At 41.7% G+C, this 25,776-nt stretch overlaps 1 protein-coding gene across 4 annotated transcripts in view; it reads left to right on the forward strand.

The window, feature by feature from the left end:
- Positions 1-4,022: 4,022 nt before the first annotated feature.
- MLLT3 (MLLT3 super elongation complex subunit) overlaps positions 4,023-25,776 on the forward strand; it is a 138,578-nt gene continuing 116,824 nt past the window's right edge. For 2 of the 4 annotated variants that reach the window (XM_055791183.1, XM_055791184.1), the window contains exons 1-2: positions 4,023-4,292; positions 4,844-5,024. In XM_055791183.1, the coding sequence (XP_055647158.1) occupies positions 4,281-4,292; positions 4,844-5,024 (193 nt within the window). In that variant the 5' untranslated portion in view covers positions 4,023-4,280. Of the gene's footprint in view, positions 4,293-4,843; positions 5,025-20,315; positions 20,352-25,776 lie in introns of those variants that run through there. The other 2 variants (XM_055791186.1, XM_055791185.1) reach the window with 2 other exon arrangements.

Below are 25,776 nucleotides of genomic sequence, written 5' to 3' on the forward strand. Positions count from 1 at the left end.
CTTCAGCCTGAATACAAGTGGTATTTTAATATTTTTTTTGTTTAATAATCAACATTGCTTCACAACTGACATATATTAAAAAACTCTCTTTTCCAAATTTGAGCCTGAATCTGCAGATGTTTTTAAGTAATTATTACTCAACTGAGTGGTCTCAGTTAAGTTGTTAAGAAGACTATTAGAATGAAAAAATTAGGTAATAGAAGCATTTACCTTGTTACACTGATGTGCAACATAGGAAAGCAGCTTATATTGATTCAGTTCTGTTCCAAGTCAGGAGGAAAATATTTTTGTCCACATACATAAGAAATAAAAATCAGCACTGAAAGACTCCAGAGGACTACCCAGTTCCATTTCTTCCTGTAGAATCCTAGGTTAGGGAGATGAGTATGGAGTGTGAGTCTATGCCAGAAAACTCAGCCATTTAAGGGATTCTGGGAAACAGAATTGTCTCAATGGTATCTGTTAAGAATAAATGAATTTTCTGCTTGCTGACAACCTTATTTCATCTTATTCTCAACTGTGACACATACTGAAGACAAAATACCTTCCTTCAGTGGAAGACTTTTTTTTCACTCTTATTTCCTGTTTCCTCTATCAGTGAAAATTAAAAATCCAGCAACCATAATCCTACAGTGTAGTAGAGACTTTACCTTTTGGACACCTTCTGTCTTGCTAAATGGCTTCGGATGTCACCAGCTGTATTAGAGCTACTATTAAAAACCTAAGACGTACTCTATTTGACTACGCTGTTACCAAAACTTCTCTTTTGAAGTAGCCTGAGTATAAAAGCTGTTCTGCTTATCTACACTCTAATTCTGGTAAAACAAAAATGATGCCAAAGATACCATAAAGTAACAGGACAATCATCAAAGAGATTATAGCCTTGTGGCTTTCAGGACAAATCTCCAAAGGTTCAGAAGGGACATTGGTTTCTTGACTTCAGCATAAAAGCCAGCAGGAACACAGAGGCACACACTTTGTGGAGACACAAGACAATTATTTTCTCACTCATCTGATTTGTTCTCTTTTGCAGTACATACATTTGGTGCTGCCAGGCCTAAAAGAACCCTTCCTTTCTCAGAAATTAGTATATCAGGAGGAAAGAAAGAAATTAAATCATATCTTTACAGCCTTCTGAGAAAAGCAGGTGTTGTGGTTTAACCCCAGCCGGCAACCAAGCACCACCGCAGCCAGTTGCTCACTCCCCCTCACTCAGAGGGATGGGGAAGAGAATTGGAAAGGAATATAAAAAGTCAAGAGTTGAGATAAGAACAATTTAATAATTTAAACAGAATAAAGAGGTAAGGACAATAATAATAACAATAACAATAATAATAACAATAATAATAGTAACAAAATGGAAAGGTGAGGAAAAAAGGGCAAAGCAAAAGCTGTGCACACAAGCAAAGCAAAGCAAGGAATTCATTCACCATTTCCCATGGGCAGGCAGGTGTTCGGCCATCCCCAGGACAGCAGGGCCGCATCACGCGTAACAGTTACTTGGGAAGACAGACGCCATAATACCAAATGTCTCCCCCTTCCTTTTTCTTCCCCCAGTTTATATACTCAGCATGACGTCATATGGTATGGAATATCTCTTTAGCTAGCTTGGGTCACCTGTCATGGCTGTCTCCCCTCCCAATTTTCTGTGCCCCCCACCCCCCCGCCCTCTGGCTGGCAGGGCCCAAGGAACTGAAAAGTCCTTGATTTAGTATAAACATCACCCAGCAACAACTAAAAACATCCATGTGCCATCAATATTGTTCTCACATCATAGCCAAAACACAGCACTGTACTAACTACTAAGAAGAAAATTAACTCTATCCCAGCTGAAACTAGGGCAGCAGGGCATATCAATAAATAAATCTATGTACAAGTATATCTTGTATAAAAATGTCATCATGGCTCTTACCCTGCAAGATAGTAATCATCTTTGCAGACCTGCTTCCACCTCTACCCTGTAACCCAGCAAGTGATCATACATTCAGGATCACGCCCACTGTGACTTCTGTCTAGCTATAGCTATGAATCATTTGTGTGGTTATACAGAGGGAGAAATAAATTTAAAAGGGCAGAGGTTTAAAATGATATCAAGTAATAATGATCTCCAGAACAAACTTAGTAAGACTAATTCAAATCTTTGCAGAAGAAAAAAAGCTGGAAGGAGGTGGACAAGAAGTAGAAATATTCCAACTTAGATCGATGCTTTTATTTTTGCATTTGAGTACTTCTAGTGTTTTCTGAACATCAAAATCTCTCACTGACTCAAAAATGCTTAAGAGTCATGATTTCCAATGAAACTAGCATGATTTAGACAGTTAAAAGCTCTAGATGGTCTATTCTTGGTCCTTACAAGTCTCTTAAGTGACTTAACACTTGAGAAGAGCAGCTCAGCTCAGCTGGGCCCCGACACCTGGAAGTCCACTGCATTAAGTGCAGTAGTGGTCCAACCTTGCTGTCCTCACTCATATGCATAATCCTTAGCCTAGTAAATAGTGTCAGTATCTTTTTCTACTTATCTTGCACGTACAAAGTTTTAAAATTACCAGAATCAGCTTTGATGTTTATGGGCTGAGCAGGAGTTCTTATGCCAGCTGGCTTGCTGGCTAGCTCAATGCAAGGTTAGTTGAAGATATGTGAACTATTAGATCTGCATTATGACTTGTGCAATTTTTACAAATGGTATTCACCCTTTTGAGGTGTTATTACTGATACTTACACCGTCTTTGGGAAAAAATAAGATACAGCTCAGCACCTTTGAAGGAAGTATTAAATTATGCTAGAATTTCGATAATGTGCGTTTCTCATTCCGAAGCGAAAAGACAAGAGGATGGGGATGCGGAGAGGTCAAATGAGGACATTAGCGCAAGGAGGCCGCGCGCCATCTCTCGGCGAAATCTGGGCCGCCCGAGGGGCGCGTGTCAGTGTGTACGCGTGCATCTGCTGGGAAGGATGGCTGCGTTGGCTGTGGGATCAGTGAGTTTTAACTGCCACCAGAAAATTAGCAAAAATGTAATTATCAAACAGACAAGAGTCGGTTTTCGGTGTGGCAAAATTTTAATATAGACAATTTTGGACGATTTTATGTTTGTCGGAAAATACCTCACAAGCATCAGTACTGTGATTTAGTCATTCCTAGTAAATCACTTGCTGCTCCTCACCAGCATATTCCTGTGGCGTGAATCAGCATGTTATCTCTTACAGTATGGAAGGGATATGGAAATTGTTGAGCTAGTATTTGTTTTTTTTTCAAGAGAGTATCGGCCCATTAATGTTAGAAGTAGCAGTCGGTGCTACAAATACGTGTTAAATGATCCCGGCTGTCATTTCCCACCTGCTGGCCACCATCACCTGTCCTACCCGTGCAATTAGGGCATTCCCTTCCTGTCTTCCTCCCTTTGTTTTGCAAGAGGATTTATTGGGAGCTCTTCAGAAACGTCTGCTTGTTTCGGTGCGCGGGACAGAAGCCGCGGTTTGGGGAGGCCGCCCCTCCTCAGCGTGCCTTGGGCACAGGGACTCCTTTCACTTAGTTTTGTCCGGGGGCCTCCTGCAGGCTCGGCGGAGGGCGGCGGGCGGGCACTCCGCGCGCTGCCGTGAGGCGCTACCGGCTCTCGCCGCTCGTAACGGCGGATCCAGACCGCCGCGCCCGCTGCCTGAGCGGCTCCGCCAGGGGAGCGGGGCACGGCGCCGCGGCCCTTGGCGTGAGGAGAGGCGGGGTGGGAGGCAGCCCCACCGCGCGCCGGCCCGTTTCGCTCGCAGCTGTTCTTGCTCAGCCTGCCTTCCCGCTTCGGCACGGCGCCGCCAACCCCCGTGCACGGCTCGGCGCCGCCGCCGCGGGCCGCCTCGAGCACCCCCCCCCGCCAGCCCCCCCCCAACCTGTTACTGTAAGGGCTGCCGGGGAGGGGCGGGGCTGGGCGGAGGGGCTCGTGGCCGCGCCGCCGAGCGCCATTGGCTGCCCAAGCCGCCCTGGTGCCCGCCCCCCTCCGCACACTGTTATGTCTGTGTCTCGGTGTCAATCGGGCGGGCGGTGCGCATGCGCGGCGGGCACTCGCCCAGGCGGCGGGGCTGGCGAGAGCGCTGAGGCCGAGGGTGCTGCGAGGCAAGGCAGCCAGCGAGTCAGCCAGCCAGCCATCCAGCGGGAGCAGCGAGGCAGATGATGTACGCCGGCCGCCCGCCGCTTCTCTGCACGCCCGTCGTCGTCTCCACGTCTTCATGAATTAGCGCTGCGGGTGGGGGCGACGGACCGGAGCGAGCGCCCCAGCAGAACCGGCGCCCCAGGCATGGCCAGCTCGGTGAGTACTGCCCTCCCGCCCCAAGCCCCCCGCGCTGCCCGGCGCCGCCGGTGCTCGCCGCCGGGAAGGGGTTGGCGTGACGGGGGATTTGTCTTCGCCTGCGGCATTCCCTGCCTCCCGCTACCTCCCCGCCGCTTCCGGCATCGGCACGGAGCACGCACGCACCCGCAGCGAGGCGGCGGGTGTCGCCTGAGCCGCTTTCCTGCCGCCGCACCGGGGACACCGAGCGCGGAGGCGCCGGGAAGGGAGGACGGTGCTGACAGCGGCCGCCGGCTGCCCGCGCCCGCAGGACGGCACCGCGGGCCGGTGGCCGCGCCTTCCCGCGTCCTCCCGGGCGGCAGCGAGAGCTCCTTACGCCCTCGCCTGCGGGTCCGGCTTTCTGCCGCAGGGTTGTGGTGAAGCCTTTTTGGTTTTGTGCCTTGCCGGGTGTGCGGTGCCGTTGTGTCCCTTGTGTCCCTCCTCCGCCTGCGATGAGGCCGGTCCCCCTCGGCTGCCCGCCCGGCCGCGCTGCCTCGGGCGCTCACCGGCGCTCCCCGCCTCTCCCCCCTCAGGGCGCCGTCCAGGTGAAGCTGGAGCTGGGACACCGAGCCCAGGTCAGGAAGAAACCCACCGTGGAGGGCTTCACCCACGACTGGATGGTGTTCGTCAGAGGACCCGAGCACAGCAACATTCAGCACTTTGTGGAGAAAGTCATCTTTCACCTGCACGAGAGCTTCCCCAGGCCTAAAAGAGGTAGGTAGGGCCCGCCGCGGGCCACCCCGCCGCCGCCGGCGTCCTGCCCCGCCGGCGCCGCGCTGCCGGTAGCGGCGGCTCCCTCCAGGCGAGCGCTTCCCGGCCGCCTCGGGGCGGGCACGGCTGACAGCGCCGTGCCGGTCTTCGCGCAGAACAAAAGCGGCCGTCGCTGAGGTGATGGGCTGCCGGCGGCCCTTTTCCCGCCCCCCTTGGGGCTGCCCGGTGTCGCGGTGGGCTCCGGTCTCGTTTCTGCCGCCTCCGCGCTCCCGCACTTGCTCCCTCGGGGGTCTCCACTCGGGTCTGGGTCCCGGCTCCTCCCGGTCTCTTGTCGGTGGCTGTCGCGGTTTAACCCCAGCCGGCAGCTAAGTAGCACGCAGTCGCTTGCTTGCAGCCCCCCCGCAGGGAGGAGAATTGGGGAAGAAAGTAAAACTCATGGGTGCAGCTAAGAACAATTCAATAAATGAAATAAAATATTATAGTAACAGTTGTAATGAAAAAGAGAGAGAAATAAAACCCAGAGGGAAAAAACCCCAAGTGGCATACAGTGCAACTGCTCATGACCTGCTTACTGATGCCATCAGTCCCCCAGCAGCGATAGGCAGCCCCGGCCAACTGTGCCCAGTTTCTGTATCGGGCATGGTGTTCTGTGGTGTGGAATCTCCCTGTGGCTAGTTCGGGTTAGCTGTCCTGGCTCTGCTCTGTTGCAGCTTCTTGTGCACCTGCTCACTGGCAGAGCAGGGAAGACTGAAAAGTTCTTCGTTTAGAGTAATCAGTACTTATGCTGATGGTTTAATTGCTGTGTCCTCCTGCTGAATCTGAAACACAGCATTGTACCAGCTACAGAGAAGAAAATTAACTCTGTCGCAGCTGAAACAAGGACAGTGGCATGGGGCTGACTTATCTCTCAGGATAGGTCTCCACCGAAGGTTTTTGCTCACGTGTTGCTTTCTTCTGGCTAGTGTTGTTTTCTCTCGATGTACTAAGTATCTGCCTGAAAACGTGTTCCTGCCCCAGTTGTGGTACTTGCATTTGGACCCCCCCAGAGCTTTGCTTTCTGCTTTGTTCTGTAGTTCATCGTCACGGCTTCACCCCTGCCTGAGTACATGAAAAATTCTTGAGGTGTGTGTGGTGCGTGCGTATGCATGTAAGTTGTGGGGGGAGAGGTATAAGAAGCCTTTTGTTTTCATTTCTGATTTCTGAGCCCTTACTGTCCTGGTTATTGTGGTTGGATTAGTAGGGGTAACAGTACAAATATAAGAAGTGAGCAGGTTTATTTGTCTATGCAGACACAATGGTTAGTAGTTATCTTTCATTTGATCTGCAATTTTTATTGGTATCTAGAACTCCTGCAGTTCCTTAAAACAATATCATCATAAATCCTGTCTGCTTAGAGCTAGTGGAGAAAAATTGAATGTTCAGGGAGCAAAAGACAGGAAATCTTTGTGTTGAGAATTTTTTTTTTTGTGGTAAGGTAAAAACGTATTTTGATTTAGTTTTCCTCAGTTTGAAGATACCAAGCTGTGACTTTTTTTTACATCAAATATTGTTTCTTCTAGAATATTTTCCTTCCCTTAAGCAATGAAGTGTAAGAATTGCAGTATTTTAGCTGCTAAGATTATCTTCTGAAGTATAAGTTATTAATTCCCTTTTACTATCAGAGTACCAATTTTTAGATCTACTGTAAACCAGTGCAGTATTGCACAAAGGGTTTTCAGTGGATCACATATAATACTGCAGTATTTCTGATGAATTAAATTGCCCAGATTGTGCTGTGGAGTCTTCTTCCTGTTTTCTTCTATTTCTTGTACAGAAAAAACATAACTTGAAGTAATTTCAAATAGTTTGGCAGAGAAACTCCTGAGAACACATCTGAGTAGCCTAAATAGGTGAGATAGCATTATGCATATTCAGTGAATTAGATGATCTATTGAAATCAGTGGTAGAAACTACATTTAATACTTTGAAGCTCTGTCTGCACAGGGGGTGTTTGTGATGCTTTTATTATCCATACTTTATTTATTTATTGTTGTCTGGCCTCGGGGGACATGGCTGTGCAGCCCAGACTTGGAGGTCGGTTGCTAGGTGTGATGTGGAGCTTGCTAATTTAGGACTTTTGCAAGTGAGAGATGCACGGTTTGCCACTGGGAGTGCTTTGTCTCCAGCTGCTGAGTTTAGTTATGGAGTCATTTATGCCATTGTTTTAAAGTGTTTAGTTTGGGGTTTTATTCGCATGCACCATTTTCATGATGTGGCAACTGCTGGGAAACATGCCAGCTTATGTAGCCTGGGAGGGACTTGTCACACTGTGATTGCCCATGACTTGGACTATGGGAGAGCGCTGCAGCCACTCCCATCTTGCAGAGTGTAAGCTCAGATGGCGAGCACCCCATTCACTTCTGGGCTTTGCTTAGCCTTCTAAAACTACAGCAATGAAGGAAAAATAGATGGTGAGGAAATGCAGGCCCCTGAAGTCACCGTGGGAGAGATGAGCATTATGCTGCCAAGAGCAATCCATGTATCAATTACCTAGCACTTCTTTCTGTGATTCAAAAGTGTTCAGGAGAGTGGTGGTGATCTGTGCCTTATAAATGGAAACATTTTGTTTGTCTTTCTAATTTACAAATACACTTAATTTTTTTGACAAAAGTAAATGCGCTCTGTAAATCAGTGCTTATAGTTTGACTTCAGATGGCCATCAGGGTGCTGTCTTAAGTGTTGCATATTTAATAAGAATGATATGCTTGCTTGTAGTTGGTCAAACTACCTTGTTTTCCATCACTTCTTCTGAAGTTGCATACTTTATTGGAGATACTTTGTAAGTTCTCAAACTAATTCTGGGCCATGGGTTTAGCAAGCTGAGGTAGGTGTACAATATTAATCAAGAGCAAGTACTAATATACTGACTAGCCATAATAACACTTAGTTCTCTGGTAAGTGATTTTTTTTTTTTTTTTTTTTTTTTTTTTTTTTGTCTCTAGATTCATGCTGTGAATGGCTGCTGTAAAAATGCTTGCTAGGAAAAGTTCAATTCATTAAGTCTATTTATAGAGCTCATGATCAGTTTGAAAATAACGAATGAATAGGCTACCGTGATTGTTATTAGCTCATAATGTGTTTCTGTTGATAGATCACTTTTTATTAGGGGCATAGTCATGCCAAACGTCAAGGGGGACAAGGGAGACTAGTTATTTTTGGCACATTCATTTTGCAAGTTTATGAGAATAGCTGGATAAACTGCTGGCTACAATTCTGGCTTTGCTTATCTGTTCTGGCTATAGTAGGGATTCTGGTAATTAGTACTGGAGGTTGGTGGTGAGTTTGCAAAGGTGTGTCCAAGTGTTTGCTCTACTAATAATTGCTGCAGAGCAAGCAGGGTCCTGTACCCTGAAGTTGGCATTGGTTTAGAGATGGCAACATAGCTAGAAACAGCATTTGGTGGAGAGCAGAGCAGGTTGGTTGGTTTGTGTGTATAGATAGGATGGGAAGGCGATGGTGACTAACAGGGGTGTCGAAAAGATAAGGTGACCTAAGAAATAGCCTCCTTCATCTTTCACTGGGCCTCACCTTAAAAACTTGAGCTTGGCAGCGGTTTCATTGTTTTCTGTTTGCTTTATGGTGATGGAGTGTTTCAGTGTATCTTTGCACAGTAGAGCATACAGGCATTCACAGTGGTTGGTTCCCTGTACTTCCTCCCATTTAATAGGCTGCTCCTGCCATCTGACTTCCATGAGTAATTTTATGGGGCTACAGGACTGCTTGTCACATTAAAGTAAGCAGACTCATGGCCAGACTCAGTTTTGAATAGAGTTTGCAAGACAAATGCTCTCCAAAATCATCGTGCAATCAGAAATACGGCTGTTTAGAAAGTCTCGTCTGTTCTATGATGCTGGTGCAAATTGGTTAAGACATGGAGAATTTCTAAGATTCTAGCTTTATTTCAAAGTGTTTGTTGCTTGCCTTTCATTATCAATGTGAAGAAAATAGTGCAGTATTTTTAAAGCATATCTGTGGAACCAGATTTGTCATCAGGTTATGATTAGTTTTGATCTGCTGCGATACTGCCTCCAAAAGAGGAGCTGATTTTTGATTATTATTAGTCTTACAGTATTCCAGCTGAATAAGGAAATAAATCTCTTGTGTTTCAATGACTCATTATTAAGTACATGCAAAAAACTACATTGGAGCTAGCATGGCGTGAGTAGTTAAGTTTCTATTGATCAGTGGTGCATTTTGACAAACTACATTTTTCTTATTAAGAAAGGGATGGGCTAATACTTCCTTGCTAATGTAGTAAATATGAAAATAGTGATTTGGACACTGGAATAATGTAATTTGAAAAGTGGGAGGTGTTGCTTTCCTCCGCAGAGCTGAGGAGAACAATGCTTACTGCACCTGGGTTGAAGTTTTAAAATGATATGGCAAAGGATGGAAGTGGAACTGCTCGTTATTCTGCTATAGGATGGATCAAACTGTAAATTTCTTTGAGGAAGTCCACATTTCCAGTATTGGTTGTTTTTGTTAAGGCTGTGTGTTAGTGCGGCATGAGACTTGAGTAGACCAGAACATTTTGACATAGACTTAGCTACTGTAAAAGCTGCCGATGAATTCTTCCTAGTAAACACATTCTTTATTTTCTCATATGAAAGCTTTTCCCATTTTGTTCCCACAATTCAACTAGGCGATATTTCTGAATAGTCTTCCTTAGAAAAGTCACAAAATCTCTTCTGAATCCATTGTGTTGTAGGAATCCAGTAAGGAGGAAGAAACTCTGAAAGATGCAGTCCCCATTATCACTGGCATTTTTTTACTGTTTGTTTTTTAAGATAACCTTGTCCCAGAGGCCATGGTATTTTGGGCCATGGCAAGGTAAGAATATTTTGGCATGGGAAGTGTGGTGTGGAGGTCAGCAGTGGTGTGGGGTGTGCCCTTCCTGGTGTGCTCAGTGTACAGCAGTTGCAGAGTAGAAACAGCATTAAGACCATCCTTCAGTTTGCTTATAAGCTCTTCTTGGGAAAACATATTTGTAGATAAACCCTAATATAGTATGCAGAATTTTATTTAAAGGGTAAACTTCTTGATTTAGGAAAAAAAGTCATGGCGTTTTTGTGCCCTATACACTGCCTTGAAATGAAAAAATGCCAATCAAATTCTGCTTTTGTGCATTTGGATTCATTATGCAAAAACTGAACTAAATTGATTGCATCAATTGCTTAACTTGTGATGATCAGATTGGTGCAGCTTCCAGATGTAGCTAGGTTCCTCCGTGGAGATGTTTGGCCTGCTGCTTTAAAGGGATGTTTAAATTTAGACAATTTTTTGTAGTGACAATTTAATCCTCTTGTGAAAGCATATCTCATTCTATATTCTGAAATAATCTCTAGTGATTTATATTTTGGCTGTGAAAATGCTTCATGAAGCTCCCTAAAATATTGATAATATGTTGGCCATGAGAATGAAATGTCTTAGAACAAACTTTAATTAGAAGGAATGATGCAGTTCTTCCCTGGTTACTGTGTGGTGGGTTTTTTTGTTTATTTATTTATTTTAATTTGCTTTCAAATACTGTGTTAGGAGGCACATTAGTGGAAGAGAAGTGAAAGAAGATCCTTAATCTTTCCTTCCTTTCCTAGCCCCATTTTATTAATGTCTTGACCACACTGCAAATATTTCTGCCTTTAGTAGCTTGTATATTGTCTTGTAAAATTTCGGAGAACATGGCTGTATAATATTATCTCAATGTTCTTGATTAGGTAGGGTTTTTTATTATTTTGCTGACTTTTAAATACTAAGGGTAAAGGGGAAAAAAAAAAGTCTCTCCCTGCTCCATTTAAAGTCAGTGAGAGACTTCACTATTAATTTTAGTAAATTGAGTGGTGTGAGGGACCCACAAGCAGGTTCTTACCATGACTTTGAGTTTTACTTTTGTACCAACTAGTGCAGGTCGATGGTCAAGATCACTAAACAGGCAGTCAGTTTTCTGTTGAATGTTTTAGTAGGATATTTAGCTACACCTGTAAGAACTAAGGTGTTTTGTTTGTTTAGATTTTTTTTTTTCTCCCTTTTACATTTTGCCTAAGCCTAACCCTCTAGGTATGATAGGCATGTGGGAATTTCTTTTTCTATCGGTCTTACAGATACAGGCTTGGTACTGCAGCTTTTAGGGCAGGTGCTGCTACTTCAGTTGCAAAATTGTTTTGTTATTGGGAATGGATTTGCTTCTCGGTGGATTTCAGCTATGGCCAAATGAAACTCCTGATGTCTAGCGAATGTAATTTCATTTGTTTAACAGAAACTCTTGGGGCTTTGTGTTGCTACGAGTTTAACAAGAGGCTGAATAGCTTTGAGAGTACATAGAAAGTGCACTTCAAAACACCTAATTCAGCCCAGTGCAAATCACAAGGGCATCTCACAGCTGTCTTTTTCAAAGAGAGTTACAAGAGTTGAATATAGAGAAGCTATCAAGTTTCATTTTTACATGAGTGGCGTCAGTAAATAAGTGGTGGCTTTGGTAAGATGCTGCCTGTATAGGAAGATGTGTTTCTAATAATTTCCCTTCCCTGGTACATGTCTAAAAACGATGACATGCAATGCCAATGCTTATGCTTTATTTAGAAGTGTACAGTGTAATAAGGACTTGATTCCTAGATTGGGCAGTTGTCATGGTTTAACCCCAGCCACTGACTAAGCCTCACACAGCCACTCGCTCACTGGCCCCCCACGGTGGGATGGGCGAGAGGATCAGAAGGGTAAAATTGAGAAAACTTGTGGGCTGAGATAAAGACAGTTTAACAAGTAAAGCAAAAGCTGCGCACGCAAGCAAAGCACGGAATTAATTCACCACTTCCCATGGGCAGGCAGGTGTTCAGCCATCTCCAGGAGATCACGTGCAGCGGTTGCTTGGGAAGACAAATGGTATAAATCCAAATGTCTCACCTTCCTCCTTCTCACCTCACCTCCCAGATTTATATGCTGCATGTGGTGTTCCATGGTTTGGAGTATTTGGTCGGTTGGGGCCAGCTGTCTTGGCTGTGTCCCCTCCCAGTCTCTTGTGCCCTTCCAGCCCTCTGGCTGGCAGGGCCTGAGAAAATGAAAAGTCCTTAACTTAGTATAAACATTACCCAGGAACAACTAAAATCATCCATGTGGCATCAACATTGTTCTCACACCAAATCCAAAACACAGCACAGCACCAGCTACTCAGAGGGAAATTAACTCTATCCCAGCTGAAATCAGGACAGCAGTACACATCTGGTTTACGAGTACACAAATCTGATGACCCCTCTTCATCAGCAATGATTTGCTGTCTGCGAAGACTTGCATTGTATTCAACTGAAATGAAATTAAATGCAGACTGAAGTGTAACAATGGGCGCAGAGCACTTGCTCAAGGTACGTGACTGTACAGTCTGTAAGTACCTCAGTGTGACAGGACATCTGACTAGCAGTGCTGCTACATCCTCCAGTGTCATGAACTTACAGATTTTAAAGTTTACCTGCACATTTTTTTATGTGATTTATTTGTGTGGTTTGTCTTCAGTGTGTGCTTTTTTCATTCTTCTGCATGGGATGTCTAGTTTCTGCTAGGTTTCTTCCCTCTGCCAGTATATTTCTGCAGGGGTAAATGATGATTTGTCTGAACAGCCAGTCAGTTCTGACTGTAATTTCTTAACTCTTAAAAAGAAGCCAGGTTATTTATTTCACATTAAGTTAACTTTAAATAGCATTTAATTGCTGATACAGTATTTTTAGTTCTTAGAAGCTAGGGCTACATCTATCTAAAGCTACATTATTTATACTCTGTGCTTAGAAATCTTCTAGATTTTAGATGGTACGAAATGAAATGTAGTTTCAGGGCTATCATATGCAAGATTTTTGGCTAGCCGTAGAAGAAAACTCACTTGAAGTACAGGAAACCAGATTGTTGTGTGTAAGATCAGCTCTATCACTTTAGTAAGATGAGAGGGAAGATACCTCAGAATGTTTAAATCAGTAGACAGTCAAATTTATTAGCATTTATTGGAGAAAATGAAAACAGCTGGATTGTTTGATTGCTTTTTATTATTACTACTCTATTCTGTGCAGTCTTTATCCTTGTAAGAAATTTCTAAACAACATTGTTTACTGTTACAGGTTAGACAGTCTCAACTGGAGATAAAGTATGTTTAAGATTCTTCAGTGCTGTATTAGTAAACTGTAAAGTCTTGGAAAATGGTGTAGTTCAAGGTGTGAAGGCTGTTCTCATAACAGAGCAGTGCAGTATGGTTAGGGTTGTTTTTTGGTGTGTTGTTGGGTTTGGGGATTTTTTGTTTGTTTTTTAAATTCAGGTTTAGGGGACGTTGGAGAGGGTTATTCTGTCCCTGGTTCTAGTAGAATCTGTGGAAAAGATTGACAACTTGATCGCTGCAACCTGTAAAGCCTGCTGATAATGCTTTTGATAGGTGGGGAAAGCACAGATTAATTTGCAAAAGTTTGATCTGGAATGGAGTCTGTAGGCTGCTGCAGTTCAACTACATTAATTTTTGTGAGATACTTATGATGGATGCCTGCACTTTAAACCAGCAGAACTTAGTTCAAACTAAGTGGCATCATTCTGTTCTTTCCTTCCAGGTAGTGATTGGTAGGCAAATATGAAAACAAAGGAACAGTCAAATTCTAGCACTTCTATGCGTTTGCGTGAAAATTAGTTTCTTGTCACAAAAACACTTAGCTTCTAGTTAAAAATGTTTGGGTTTTGTATGACTGTTGGCTTTTTTGCTATGCTTTCTAGTGTATATAAAGGGGAGGAAGAACAGACTGGTATTTAGAAACCTTTGTATGCTGACTTAAATCTCTGTATGGCTATTTAATTTATAATTAATATGTTATACTGTCTACTATTAAAGGATAGAGCTAAAATACAGATTTTTTGCAATGTAGAAAATTTTGAAAATGTACGCTGCTAGATAAAACCTGTTGTTCAGTACCTGTTAAAAAAATTGTTGACTTCTTTCTGGAGAGCTATTTACTTAATATTAGTGGATAATATTCTGTTACCACTAGGCAGAGTCAGCCATCACTATCCTTGTGATGGTGCTCCTAGGCAGAGCATCTGTGCTGAACTGTCTCCCTTGCTTGCCAGCTACCGGCTGTATGCCATTAATCCCATGCTGGGTTCCTGCACTGGCTCTGGCTTGGGCTCTCTTTGAGGACTTCAGGTTTGTTCCTTTGAGCCATCTGCACAAGCCCAGTGGTGCTGGATTCATTTGATTTTAAAATTTGTGGCACGCTGTGGAACAGAGATCTCAGCAGCTGTAACATCAAGTAAATGATAGATCAAATATCTTTTTTCTTTTTTTAAGTATGGTTCAGATCTGTTCTCAGCAGCTGTTGCGTATGAATTGCCTTTGTATGGTCCCAGTAACTTGTCCATAATTAGTGTAAAAAAGCATACAGTAGGATATATGTATTTTTCATATGGAAGCTTGCTCGTGAGGGCAAATACCAAGATAGGTATTTCTGGTTTTAGGTGGTTATGATGGCAGAGATTATAGTGCAAACTGCATTATTATACACAACAACAACAACAAAAAGCATAGCTGAACAAGAAATGTGAGATGGATTGATTTTGCTGATGAATATAGGATATAGGATACTGAGTGGTTTGTAGTAAGTCTAAATTTACTATTTGTGCCTACCTTTCTAAAGCTTGTACATAAAAAAACTCCACCAGGCTCAATGAGACACTAATCATTTTGCTTGTCCTAGATAGAAGTAATGTGAACATAACATAGTCTTGAAAGAGCAGTTGGCAGACAAGGTGTTCTGCATCTGTAGGATTGTAAGGGAAATAGAGGACTGACTTTGTATACTTGTAGGAAGACATTATTTTACCTTTCATGTGCTAATTTAATTTTAAAGGGCAAGTGATCCAGAAAGGAATAGTGCTGAGATTCAATTGAGACAAACTACTTGATGCTGTGAGCCTGGAGGTGAGCAACCGTGGTGTTTTCCATGTGTGGGGGGGGAAGAAGGGCACTTCCAAAAACACTTGCTGTTAGTCAGAGCAGCCTTTCTGGTAGTGGAGGGCAGAAGTTTTCTTGAGGAATTCTCATTGAGAAGTATTAAATGGGTAAATAACATTTGAATTCCTTCTGTGATCCAGCACCAGGCTCTATAAATGACAGTAAAAAATATTTGCCTATTTCATCTTATACAATGCAAATTCTGAGTGAATATTTTATTGAAGCGCTTGGTAGAACCATTTACAGGATGGTTGTTTTTAAGTTGTCACAGCACTAATGTCATGCTTTACTGAAAAGCAGGAGAGGTGGATTGAACTTAATTTTATGTATTCTGAACATAGAGATGCACAGGTCTGGCATAACATTCAAAGGTAGCTTTTTTTAATTGGGATACTGCCTGATGATTTTTTTTGTGGAGTTTTTCTTTAATTTCTTTTTTTTTTTTTCCTCCTTATTTTGCTTGCCCAACGTGGAGGTACACAGTATTTCTGGACACACTTGATGACTCAAAATGATTTAATGTTACTGCAAGGGTAGATAAAACTGTGTGAAAGAGAAATATACTGAAATGTGTATGTCATATTAGTGGGACAGAAATCAATCTCAGATCTGTTTTTATGAAAAGATCTAAATGAAAATAAATTTTTGGGAACTATTCCAAAGTATTTCTTTAAATACTTCTAAAAGTATAAAAATGAAGATGTTTCACTTTTGAAAGAACAGCATGTCCTTGTGCTATATTTTGAGGCAATGTTGGTATGTTTTGCCTCTCTGACAAGGTAAATTTCTACTTGGGTAATAAATAGATGCTAATAAGCACAGAGTTGGTTTTTTTTTTTTAGCCAGATCCAATGCCCAGCCTTTTCCAGCCAATATCCAGTTGCCGTCTTTCATTAGGGGATGGCTTAGAAACTGGAGGTACTGCTCAGGATGGAGGACCTGCACCCAATACGCACTCGCTTGCCGTGTTCTGAGCTTTCCCAGGGCTTGGAGGCTTTGTTTTGCTGTGCACTGACTGAACTCACACCAGGCTTCAGACACTGGCTCCTGTGTGCCACAGGCAATGTGTGAGAGATTATCCAGCAACCTGCTCTCTGATGGATGGGCTGGCAGGGAGGCAGAGGTGGATATCTGCTGCCAGCAGATAAACACACATGAGATCTGCACTGGAGTTTTTAAGAAATGGTGAGGAGGGCTGTGGAAATGTTTTGGTGCATTTGAAGACTTGACTGCTGAAAGCATTTATGCAAATTGTTCCCAAAATTTAGTAGCTAGCCAGAGGATGGAAGTACAGTTGTACTTGTGTAGTTTGGCTTTGCACAAAATAAAAATAAACCCCAACAGGTAATCTTCAGTCATCTCAAAAATAGTGAGCAAGGAATAAAGACAGAATCTAATGGTGAGAGTAGTATCTGGAAAGGACATATATACGGTCTGAGAGGGGGGAAAAAAACCAAAAAGTGTATTTTGTAACCATACCGTTCTGCTTAGCTTTTTGTTTAAAATAAAATCTTAAATTTCTTTGTGTGCTACACTAGATTCAAACTGCTTGTGAATTCCTCTTTGATATGTGAAAGTTCCTCATCTGTTTTGATGCAGCTACTGTTAAGGTTATGCCTCTTTGAGCTGCAAAGGTTTTCTCTCATCTGTGATATAATTCCTGCGCTATTAAGACTTAAAAGCTTTTTGACACTGAAGTTGTTACTTCTTTGTCTGGCTGTCACTAGTTTGTGAAGTGTGTGGTTACTGTGAGTCTGTTAGTATTGTAAATGCTCCTGTTTGTATCTAGCAAATACTCCAGAACATAAAATCCAACTTCTTAAATTTGGTGCGGCTTTTTTTGTCCCTTTCATTTGAGCTATGTTTTAGCCTAACTCTGCAGAATATTGCTCTAATGTCTTCTCATCAAGAAGTATTTTACCCATAACAGCCTACACAGTAATTCGTTACAGTTAGGTTAATAGAAACAGCAATACAGTAATACAATTGCACGTCCTTATCTAAAAGCTAGGGATACTTTAGGAAGTTTGACTGGACTGTAAATATTTTAAGATTGGTCTTTGTGTGAGAACTGGTGTACCCTCTTGCTTAATATAAAGGCAACTGGAACACATAAATGTGTTCTCTATCTTGTGGTCTTAGCCTCTTCTGTCTCCTCCATGAAAGCATGGGGGCATAGTAGCCTTCAAACCAGACTCTGTATTTACCTAGCATACTTTCTTATAAGGATATTGGCTTTTGTTACTCTTCAGTACTGTCCTCTCGATGATATTCCCTAGATACTTTTTGTTTTTAAGGAAGCTACTTAGAGCTGACTGTTACAAATGCTGTAGGGTATTCCTGTGTAAATTACTTTGAAGCAACTCCATCCAGGTTGTTTGGGTGCCTTGGCAGTCCTGTGCAAATACACCAAGACCAAACCTTGAACCTAAATCGAGTAAGGTACCCCCCAACAGTACAACGCCTCAGTTTGCTTCCGCAGGCACTGCTGTGCTGTGCAAGCACTGCACTTCCAGTGAGTGGCTGGCAGCGCTGCCAGTCACTCTGGCCATCCTTAAGGCTGTAGAGGCGGTACTGAAAAAGGCTCTCATGGTGCTGTGTCTTGAAGTAGAACCTGCTTTGGTCCTGGGGTGATTAACTCCCGGGAAGCAGCAGTGACCTGTGGTCTTCAGGCTGGACCCAGGTGGGCAGATTGTTCTGTGTGAATCCAGTTACAACACCTAGGAGCAAAGACCCAATCATTTCAATCATCAAAGAGAGTAAACTTAAGAAACCCACCACAAACAAAAACATGTAGGTGCATGTGCACACACTCACACACTTTACAAATACTGACTGTTCCATAGACATGGAACACTGTTTCTGTGTGGATTCTGTAGCTGTCCAGCATTTTAAGTTGAGGTGATGTACCTACACCTGCTGTGTTTGAAATCCTGTGCTTTAGAAAACAGAAAGTCTTTGTTGGATGTTGCACTTAATCAAAGGCTGTTCTTAAAATGGTAGTCATAAATTATTTTTAGTATTTGCTTTGAGCTTTATTGTTCAATGTTGACTCATCCCACAGCAGAAAGTTTATTTTTCACTTACAAAATTATTTCCAAACAAACTAAATGTCTTCACTGAGTGTACATGAGAATAGAAGTTATTATTTGACAAAGTAAATTTTGTCAAATACACTGAATTATTTGTTTTCATTATCCTTTCCATTGCCTGGAAACTAAATAGAAACGAACTGGTTTCTATGAAGCAGATCTACGTTAGGTGACTTCCTTCAATTTTTGATATAGTAAAGGCAAAGTTAAACAACCACTGTAGGTCTTTCAGGTTTGCTAACAAAAGTTTAGTTGTACTGGTCTACTGATCTTAGTCTGCAGGGATATTTCCTTACATTTCTGTCTTAATGCCTGAACTGCAATTTTACAGGAATTTAAATACTAATAAACTACTTCTAGATTGACATTTTAAGTGAACAGTCAAAAGTATCTATCTATGTTTCAGGTGGAATATTTAAATGGTTTTGGTGGGCTTTTTTTTTTGTTGTTGTTGTTAGCAGCTTAAATCTGGGAATTTGTCAGTTTGTGTGTCCAGACAACGGAAAATTTCACATTTTGTTTTCTGTTTCTTCCTTTGTGGTCTGTCCTGAAGTGTAGAGAACAGTAATTTCTTGATTAAAATCTGAAGTAACCTCTGGTTGTTCAATGCATTTTTAATGAAATATTTGATATGTAAATATTAAGTTAAGCTATGTAGCTAGCGTGTAGCTTGTAAATGTGTTTGTATGTATTGTAATTTTATAGGTATAACCAGCTTTTTTTTTTTACTTTAACAGTAGATTTTGAAATCTAAAGCAATGATTAGCTCAGTATGTTTGCCTTGAGGCTTCAGTAACTTAATATAAACTCTGCAAAATTCTGGAACATTCTTTATTTGAAAATGAAACTATTCAATAAACGAAAACTGGTATCTATATCTTTGTATGAAAAACAGTGAAGCCCGTAAGGGTGGTTAAGGCTAACATGCAGTCAGGTACTGAAGATAAGGCTTTTTCCTTCTCCCTGCTCTCCCTAGAGGGTTTTTTTCTTTCATACACTTTCTGCAGCCTGTTGTACTGTACATTAATCTTGCATAACTGGTCTTTAAACTGTATGTATAGTAGTTTTGCAAAGCCAGTGTTGGGGCCCAATGTTTAACTGCAAATTAGGACTAGAGTATAAGTACAAAATGCCTTCCAGCCATGGTCAGGTATGGGATTAAAAGTCTTTTTTCAATTTTTCCTTGTCAAAGTTAAGAACAGTGGACTTCATAAAAAGTGTGCAAGATTTTAAATGATAATGAGAAACATGTTTCTTCAAAAGTGCTACCGAAGAATGGGAAGAGGGGGTGAATCAGGAAAAGGCTTAGATTAAAGGTTACTCTAATTTTTAAAAAAATTTTGACTGATTCTTTTCCTTGCTAGAGATCACCAGGTTGATGCCTGGTTCTAAAAGGAAGGATTTAAAGTTACAGGCTTGTTTATCACAATGCTAATTTTATGTGGCACCTCTAGAGCGTGTGAGTTCATTCTGTGAAGAGAAAAAATGGACATGTGGGCATGCACATCGTTTATACATAGGGTAACTCTAGAATAGAGAGTCCATGATTCTAATTTAATATTGACTGTGTGTATTTGTGTGTGCCTGCTCATGGTAGGAATTACTGGCAAAATTTTCTTCAGCCTTCCACCAAAAAACAGCCGGCACTTGAAATGAGCAAAGAGTTTAAAGGTGTTTTGGATTTTTTGTGTCTTTCAACCATTGCATATTATATTAGACTGATAGTTTTCCTTGGCTGACAGGGAGTTTTCTTTCGTACAAAGAAATACAGTCATCAGTCTTCAATTTTTTCAGTTTCACCTCTCAAATTCCAGGTCACTAAAGAGGCAAAAGCATTGCTGGTGTTACTTGAAGGGGTTATAGTGTCATCCCCTTGCCTCTCTTGAGTTGTATCATGGATATCAGAAACCACGTTGGTACAGCAAGAGCTATCTTCCCCTGCTTACATGAGGCGAGGACCCTTTCATAATATAAATAATAACACAGAGATAAAATGTAGCTATATAAATCCCCAGGCACCTGTGATAGTTGACTTTCAGTGTATTTGTAATTTGTTGCTGGCAATATCAGTTCCCTTAAAGCAAAAGATACTGTCTTTGCTGCTTCTGCATGCTTAGGCAGTTTCACAATTTCCTTTTACTATTTATGATTATTTCCCACCCCTTTCTTTGCTATCCATACAAGAAGGGGAGAGAGCTGAACAATTAAGCAGGAGAATGTGCTTCTCAACTTGCAGTAAGTATTGGGGGATCAGAGGCAGGTGTAGTATGCTCCCTCCCCTGCTTTCTGAAGTTGCCTGTATCTCTGCCTTCTGTGAAGCAGTGTTGATTTAAACTGTTGCTGTATCTTACTTGTTCATGTTTGTGCTAAATCACTTTCCTTTCAAACATGGTCATCCCAGTGCTAAGATTTTGGTGTGTTCGTGTTTGAACATGTGGGAATTGAAATGCTTTTATTTCCTCTCTGTCTTCTGGAAATTAGATTTTTAGCATTGCCATAAGATGGCTTTGAAGCCCTACAGCCAAGCTAGGATATCAAAGGGCTACAGGAATTCAGCCATAATTGTTTTATGGCTTGCCAGAAATCAGACCTATTTGTATAGGTAGCATAGAAAAGAGCTGTGATTTGACAATTTGGTGCCATTTATATCCACCATAAAAATAATGAAAAAGTTAAAGGGGTATTTTGGAAGCAGGAACTAAGCTGTAAATACAAATTGCTTCTGCATTTTCTTAAAGAAACAAAAAGGAAACAGGTTTTAGGAAGCTTTTTATTGAAGCAAAGTTAACAAGGACCCTGTCTACTTCTAAGGATATTTAATACTGCACTTGCACTGTCAAATAGCACATTTATTTGTTCCTTTAGTACAAGATCACATTGTCCAAAATATACAGATTAAAAAGGACTTAATTACTAATAACTCAGAAGGAAAATTAATGCAAACTTATGCAGCAGGATGAGTAAATAGTCCAAGTGACCTCACTTCTGGAAAACTGGAAATACTTCTTTTTTCTGTTGTGAGTATATGCATGATGCCCTTGCTGTCTTCTGGAAGTCTTACTCCAAATTACTTGTCCAGGTACCATTTATGACTGAACAGTTAAGTGTGCAGGCGTGAAACTCTAATAGAATACTTTCTCAGCGGCCTGGAGAAGCTATTTTGGAAATGTGTTGGCAATCTTATTTGAAAACCTGGGATTAGGAAGCACTGGATCCCTACAAAGGAGTTTTAGGGTGTTTTGCTTTCCATTATGTTGATAAGCATCTGGTCACAGTAACTTAATCGCATCTACCTTGCCTTTCACTTGGCTGTACAGAGTACTCTGAACATGTAAGTATGTTTGAGGGGTTATTCCAGTGCACTGTGTAGAGGAGCGATGTAAGGAAGAAGTGTTCTGTGAGATACTGTTCAGTGGCATGCAGTGATAGCAAGGGCTGGAAGATCATCTTTTCTTAAATAAAAGAAGCATTTGAAGAGATTTGACTTGGCATCAGCACAAATACCAGGTCAGAGAACCTGTCACCATGTCTCCTTACATGTCTAAACAGATGTGGAATGGCAGGTCAGTTGTTAAAGTACAAAAACCTAGTTGCTAACTGATGAAAATCCCTGTATTTAACAATTACAGGGGCATCAAGGCGTTAGTGTTCCATCCAAGTGAGGACTGTTAAGGTGGTTAGTGTTTAGCTGGCAGTAGCCTGTGCTCTGTAAGCAGAGCAGAGCACGTTCAAGGTGGTGAAAAGAAGCACTCCAAATTACTAATGGCAATTTGAGGCCTGGAGAAATGAGTGAATCAGTATGCCACGCTGAGCATAGCAGAGGCTAGAATTTCCACTCTAGCACTCTTCCTTTTGTTGATGTTGGTGAGCCTGCTGACATCCAAGCTATTTTTATGATTAGGCATACCTTATTTCTTTGTCCCTGATCCCTTTCTGGTTCTTGAAAGCACTGATGTTTGTTGGAGTGTTAATACCATTTACACAAGCAATGAAACTTGTATTTGCTGTTGGGCTTCACTTAATGTGTGAACAAGGTTTGGCACCTCTAATACTGACCTGCCCTGTGAGAAAGAAGGAGATTTTTATCTCAAGAAATAGTGTCGTTCTTCCTGCTGCCAGTGGCACTCCTGTCACTAAAAAGAGTGGTTTCTTCATTAATATCTCATCTATCTCTTGTCTTTTGGTACCTGAAGAAGATTGAACTGTGGAATTTGTCTTAAATTCATTACTTCTAGATCTATTGATTTAAAGCTGTTCACTCTTAGTGGCTTTTAGGCTGACTGGTTATACCCTTAGTTGGTTTCCAGCTCTCACAGTCATCGTTTTGACATTCATCTGTTGAAGACGGAAGAAGCACTTTTAAGATTTGTAGTTGAGCTTGTTGTATAGATTGTGGGTTTTTTTCAATAACTAAGCCTTGCTTTGAAGACATAGCTATTTCTTCTCAGTTTATGGTGTTTTGTTTGAATGTTGCCTCCTGACTTGAGTTGTCTTGCTAATATCTGTGATTTGGCCTGGCTAGTAAATATCTTCCCTCTGACAAAGCAGTGCTTGGGTTTCAATTCTTGGCCTTCTCACATTCTCCAACAATGTCCTTGGTGGGGTAGGATTATTCAGTTATTCAAGCAGGTGAGGATTTGGATTCTGTGAACTTTGTATGGCATTGAGTGCTTATCCCATTTTTAAAAGATTTGCTGGAAGTGGAAACCATACAGTTGATCCAAGATGAAGGCCAAATAGCTGGTGATTTCTATGCAATAAGATGTGAGCAATTGCAAAACCTACTATATAGCTTGAAATTGTACCATGATTGCCATTCAGACTGTGTCTGCAAAGGGTTAGCACTTCAAACAACCTTGGTACAGCTTGGCAAATTGGTTGATTGTTTGATCATTGTGTAGCTTAAGTTGTTTCTGTTTCTCATCTCATTGACATTGTAAATTGATAAGTCTTTCAGTTGTGGAGCAATGAAAGAGTGGAGACTTTGGTTGTATCTCAAGAAACTTTCAAACCTGTGGCACACTACGGTCAACTGGCATATGAAGGTGGACTCTCATGGCTATAGCCATTTGACTTTCGGCAAGCTTCTAGTAATGAGTATGTTTGAGAATTTATTTGTGTTGTGTCCTGAAACAGAATTCAGTTAAAGGTGATGTAGTTCATTGTGAGTTGTGGGCATCTCTGACCTGCAGCAAGTTCACTGGAGAAGAGGAGGTGCATCTTCTGCTCTGTGTGCTTGTGTGGTCTTATGTGGTTGCAGTTTTCCCTCTTTTCTCTTTGTGTAAAAAGTGGCCAAGGAACTGTACACAGCATGTGTTACGTGAAGCCTTTGTGAATTTTCCGTTCCATATTGTCCTCATTCTGAGCTTCAAAACCATCAATAATATGGCATTTCTGTTTATCTTGTCTCTGTGCGCTAGCTGAGGCACCCAGAGGAGCTTATTTTCTGTTTGCTGGTATGTGTTACCCTGCAGTTGCACATGCAGTGTAGTTCTTGGGGAGGTATCAGAAGTGTATCTGTTGTTGTGATCTCTAGGAATGCTTGAGAAGCTTTAAATGGTAATAGATCCTTACAAGAGGTCTTGTTTATACCACTCCTTTTAACATCCTGCTGCTATGTTGTCATTTCTTTTGTAAAGCTTATAGCAATAAGAAACATGATGCCTTTTAAACATCTATAAAACAGGATGTCTAGCTACAGAAAGTGAATTTGCAGCTTGTGAGCTTTTCTACTAAGCCGAAGTTCTGTATGGCTAATCTTAACTGTGCCTTAGTTAAGGCTGAAGGTAAGCTCTTCTGGAGTTGCTTAGTACCTCACGTAAATAGTTTCTTCTCCTCTTCCTCTTTCTTAAGGACTGCTTTCCCAGTTCCAAGATAACTATTTTTAATCTTGGAGTTCTGGTGAATACAATTAGATTCATAGAGACAACAAACAGCTTAGTAGTTACATAGTTATGCCTTACTAGATCTAGGCACAGCCTGCTGCCTAAATGGGTGGCTTCATGTCTCCTTCTGTGTGTGTGCTGCTGCAGTTTTCCATGTGACATTGGTCTGAGCTGGGACAGCACTCCGATTAGATTGAAAACAGCTTCCAAGCCACTCCTACCACTTGTGGCTCTGAACTCTTGAGAAGTTCATTTTTAGTTGGATCTGTGGCTGAACGGACTCGCTCTAGAGCTGCCATGGCATCCAGTGCCAGCAGGACAGCTGGGAACACATGGCTGAGAGTGGAAGGAAAAGTAAGTCTTCCTCTTTCAGTGGCAGCTTGCAGTTGCATAAGGTGAGATACTGTGTTAAAACAAAACAAATCCTTAGAGTTCTTGTATAAATAATTATTGCTTTGACGCTGATGATGATCAGTTGGGGTCTTGGCTCTGACATTTGTGCCTTTGTACAGGAATCTTTAACTCACTCTAGAACTGTACTTACTCATAATGAATTTCTCTTATTTGTAAGTGCAGACTTTGCGGCATGGTTGGGAGGTGCAGGGCACTGCAGTATTAATTTAAGACTCGAAGGAAAAATTTCATAGCTTGGGGAAAGGCTATTTGCAGTCTGTCCGACAAAACAGTATCTACCAACTAGGAACCATTCAGGTCTGTGATAAGGAAAGGATAAAAGGATGCTTTGCTTTTCACTTAGAAAGAGAAATGTAGTATTTAAAAAAACCTTTTTTTTCTTTCCTTTTTCCAATGATACAGCTTGTTGTCCTTGAAGGCCATTTGATACTCTGTTTACTCAGTGGATAAGGAAGGCCGGTAAAGGGAGCTGTCTGTCTTGTATTTCTAGGGTTTGTACAATTCTGAAGAGCAGTGAATTCCCTTTTCTTTTGAATGCTTACAAGGCTACCAGTATGCGAGGCATGCGGTAGTACTCAAGGGAACTTCACTGCCCAAATAAGCGAGGGATTTAAAGAGAAACTGTTTACAGCAATCATGCCAAAACTAGGCTTACTCCTTTATATATCTGTGATATCCATGCAACTCTGTTCCTGTTCTTAATGTTTGGTTTTTTTCTTGAATTTTTACTTACGTTTTGGTTTATTGGTGTTTGTATGAGAGCATTTAAACTGATTGGTTTCATGACTAGTAATCTTAAACACCCAAATAAATTAATCGGATTCCTTCTTGGGTTTGATATTTACAGGGGAAGAGGGAAAGTGACCTGACAATGTCTTTTTTTCTTCTACAGTGTTTGACCCAAATGAGCAAGTGCTTTTGTCTCCTGTCTCCAGAGACAAAACGCTGTGATGCCAGAGATGAAGATTACTGCAGTGATCCTTGAAAATATGCTGCTTACTTTGATGTGCTGTTTTAAGAGCCTCCACTTGGCACAGTAATAAGTGTTCATCAGCTGAATGACTTACTAGTGATAGAGAGTACTGTGTAGTCTGTAAGTGATGTGGGACCTAAGCTGTGCCTGCCTGACTCTGAAAATTCTCTCTACTACAGGCTTAGAAGTTACTAGGCTTTTACACATTTTGGTTTAAGATGGACATGTAATTAAACTGTGACAGCCATATTGACTTAGTAGGTCTATGATACATTTAACTGGATGCAAGCAGTTAATTTTTCTTTACGTGTTGGTCTCTAAGAATAAACAGAAGAGGCCAGCACTGACTCAGGCTGCTTCTCATCATTTAGACAGTGTAAAACCAAAA

This window comes from Falco peregrinus, chromosome Z (assembly GCF_023634155.1).
Source record: "Falco peregrinus isolate bFalPer1 chromosome Z, bFalPer1.pri, whole genome shotgun sequence".
Lineage (NCBI taxonomy): Eukaryota > Metazoa > Chordata > Aves > Falconiformes > Falconidae > Falco > Falco peregrinus.